This window comes from Sinocyclocheilus grahami, unplaced genomic scaffold (genome assembly GCF_001515645.1).
Source record: "Sinocyclocheilus grahami isolate Dianchi unplaced genomic scaffold, SAMN03320097.WGS_v1.1 scaffold3927.1, whole genome shotgun sequence".
NCBI classification, from domain to species: Eukaryota; Metazoa; Chordata; class Actinopteri; order Cypriniformes; family Cyprinidae; genus Sinocyclocheilus; species Sinocyclocheilus grahami.
This window is the reverse complement of record NW_015508959.1, coordinates 6,206-7,061: the sequence shown is the minus strand read 5'-3', so window position 1 is coordinate 7,061 and position 856 is coordinate 6,206. Positions and strand designations below refer to the sequence as shown.

Genomic DNA, 856 nt, shown 5'->3' with positions numbered 1-856 from the left:
TATATATATATATATATACATTTTTATATTTATATATATATAATTTTTATATAATTCAAAAGATTAATTTTTTTGTTTTTATATATATATACACTTATTTCAGCAAGTTGCCAAAGCAACATTTTAATCTAGTTTAACCTGACACACTAAAATAACTCAAAAATATATAAATTATAAAAACTATATACTTATTTAAAAACAACAAAAATGTATAAAAATTACAAAAACACAATAAAATTGCTAAAACTTTAACTAAAATTGAAAAGCAGAAAATATCAAAATAAAATCTATTTCAAAATATTAACAGAAACTATAATAGTATGTCAAAATTATAACAGTATAATTTTGTACTATAATAGTACAAAATATATAATAGTATCTCAAAGATGCTAAAATAACACTGATCTGAAATCTGACAATTATGGAAGCAAACTAACCTAAAAAACAATCAAACAGTGGTTTTGCCTGTGTTGTCCTGCCTTAAATGTTGTAAATTTGCAGTGCTGGCAGTTTGAGTTCAGTGTATTTTTGCAAACATATTTCCCATGGAAATCAACAGCATGTCACAGATGCGGTACGTTGAGAATAGCCAGAAAGCCCCTTCAGTCCTGCTTTGACGCAGAATGAGAGAGGTGGACTTTGAGCGGCGTCGCAGTACCTGAATACTGAGCGTCTCTGTCAGTCTCTGGACGCTCACGCGGTGGAGAAGCCCATTGGCCAGATTCCTGCCGCTGGCTCGGAAAACCTCCGCGTCTCTGTTGTGCTGCAGTTTGTACTTGACGTCCAAATGTCCTTTAGAACAAAGAGCATTGGATTTCTCAACAGGCTTTATACGGTAAAAAGTCACTGTTTAACC

General features: G+C 31.9%; 1 protein-coding gene across 1 annotated transcript in view; it reads right to left on the bottom strand.

Moving 5' to 3' along the window:
• LOC107576561 (contactin-associated protein-like 5) overlaps window positions 1-856 on the bottom strand; it is a gene marked incomplete at both ends in the record, with an annotated part of 17,304 nt that overhangs the window by 10,536 nt on the left and 5,912 nt on the right. Inside the window, one exon of the mRNA XM_016262720.1 lies at window positions 659-792. Within this exon, the coding sequence (XP_016118206.1) occupies window positions 659-792 (134 nt within the window). The remainder of the gene's footprint in view (window positions 1-658; window positions 793-856) is intronic.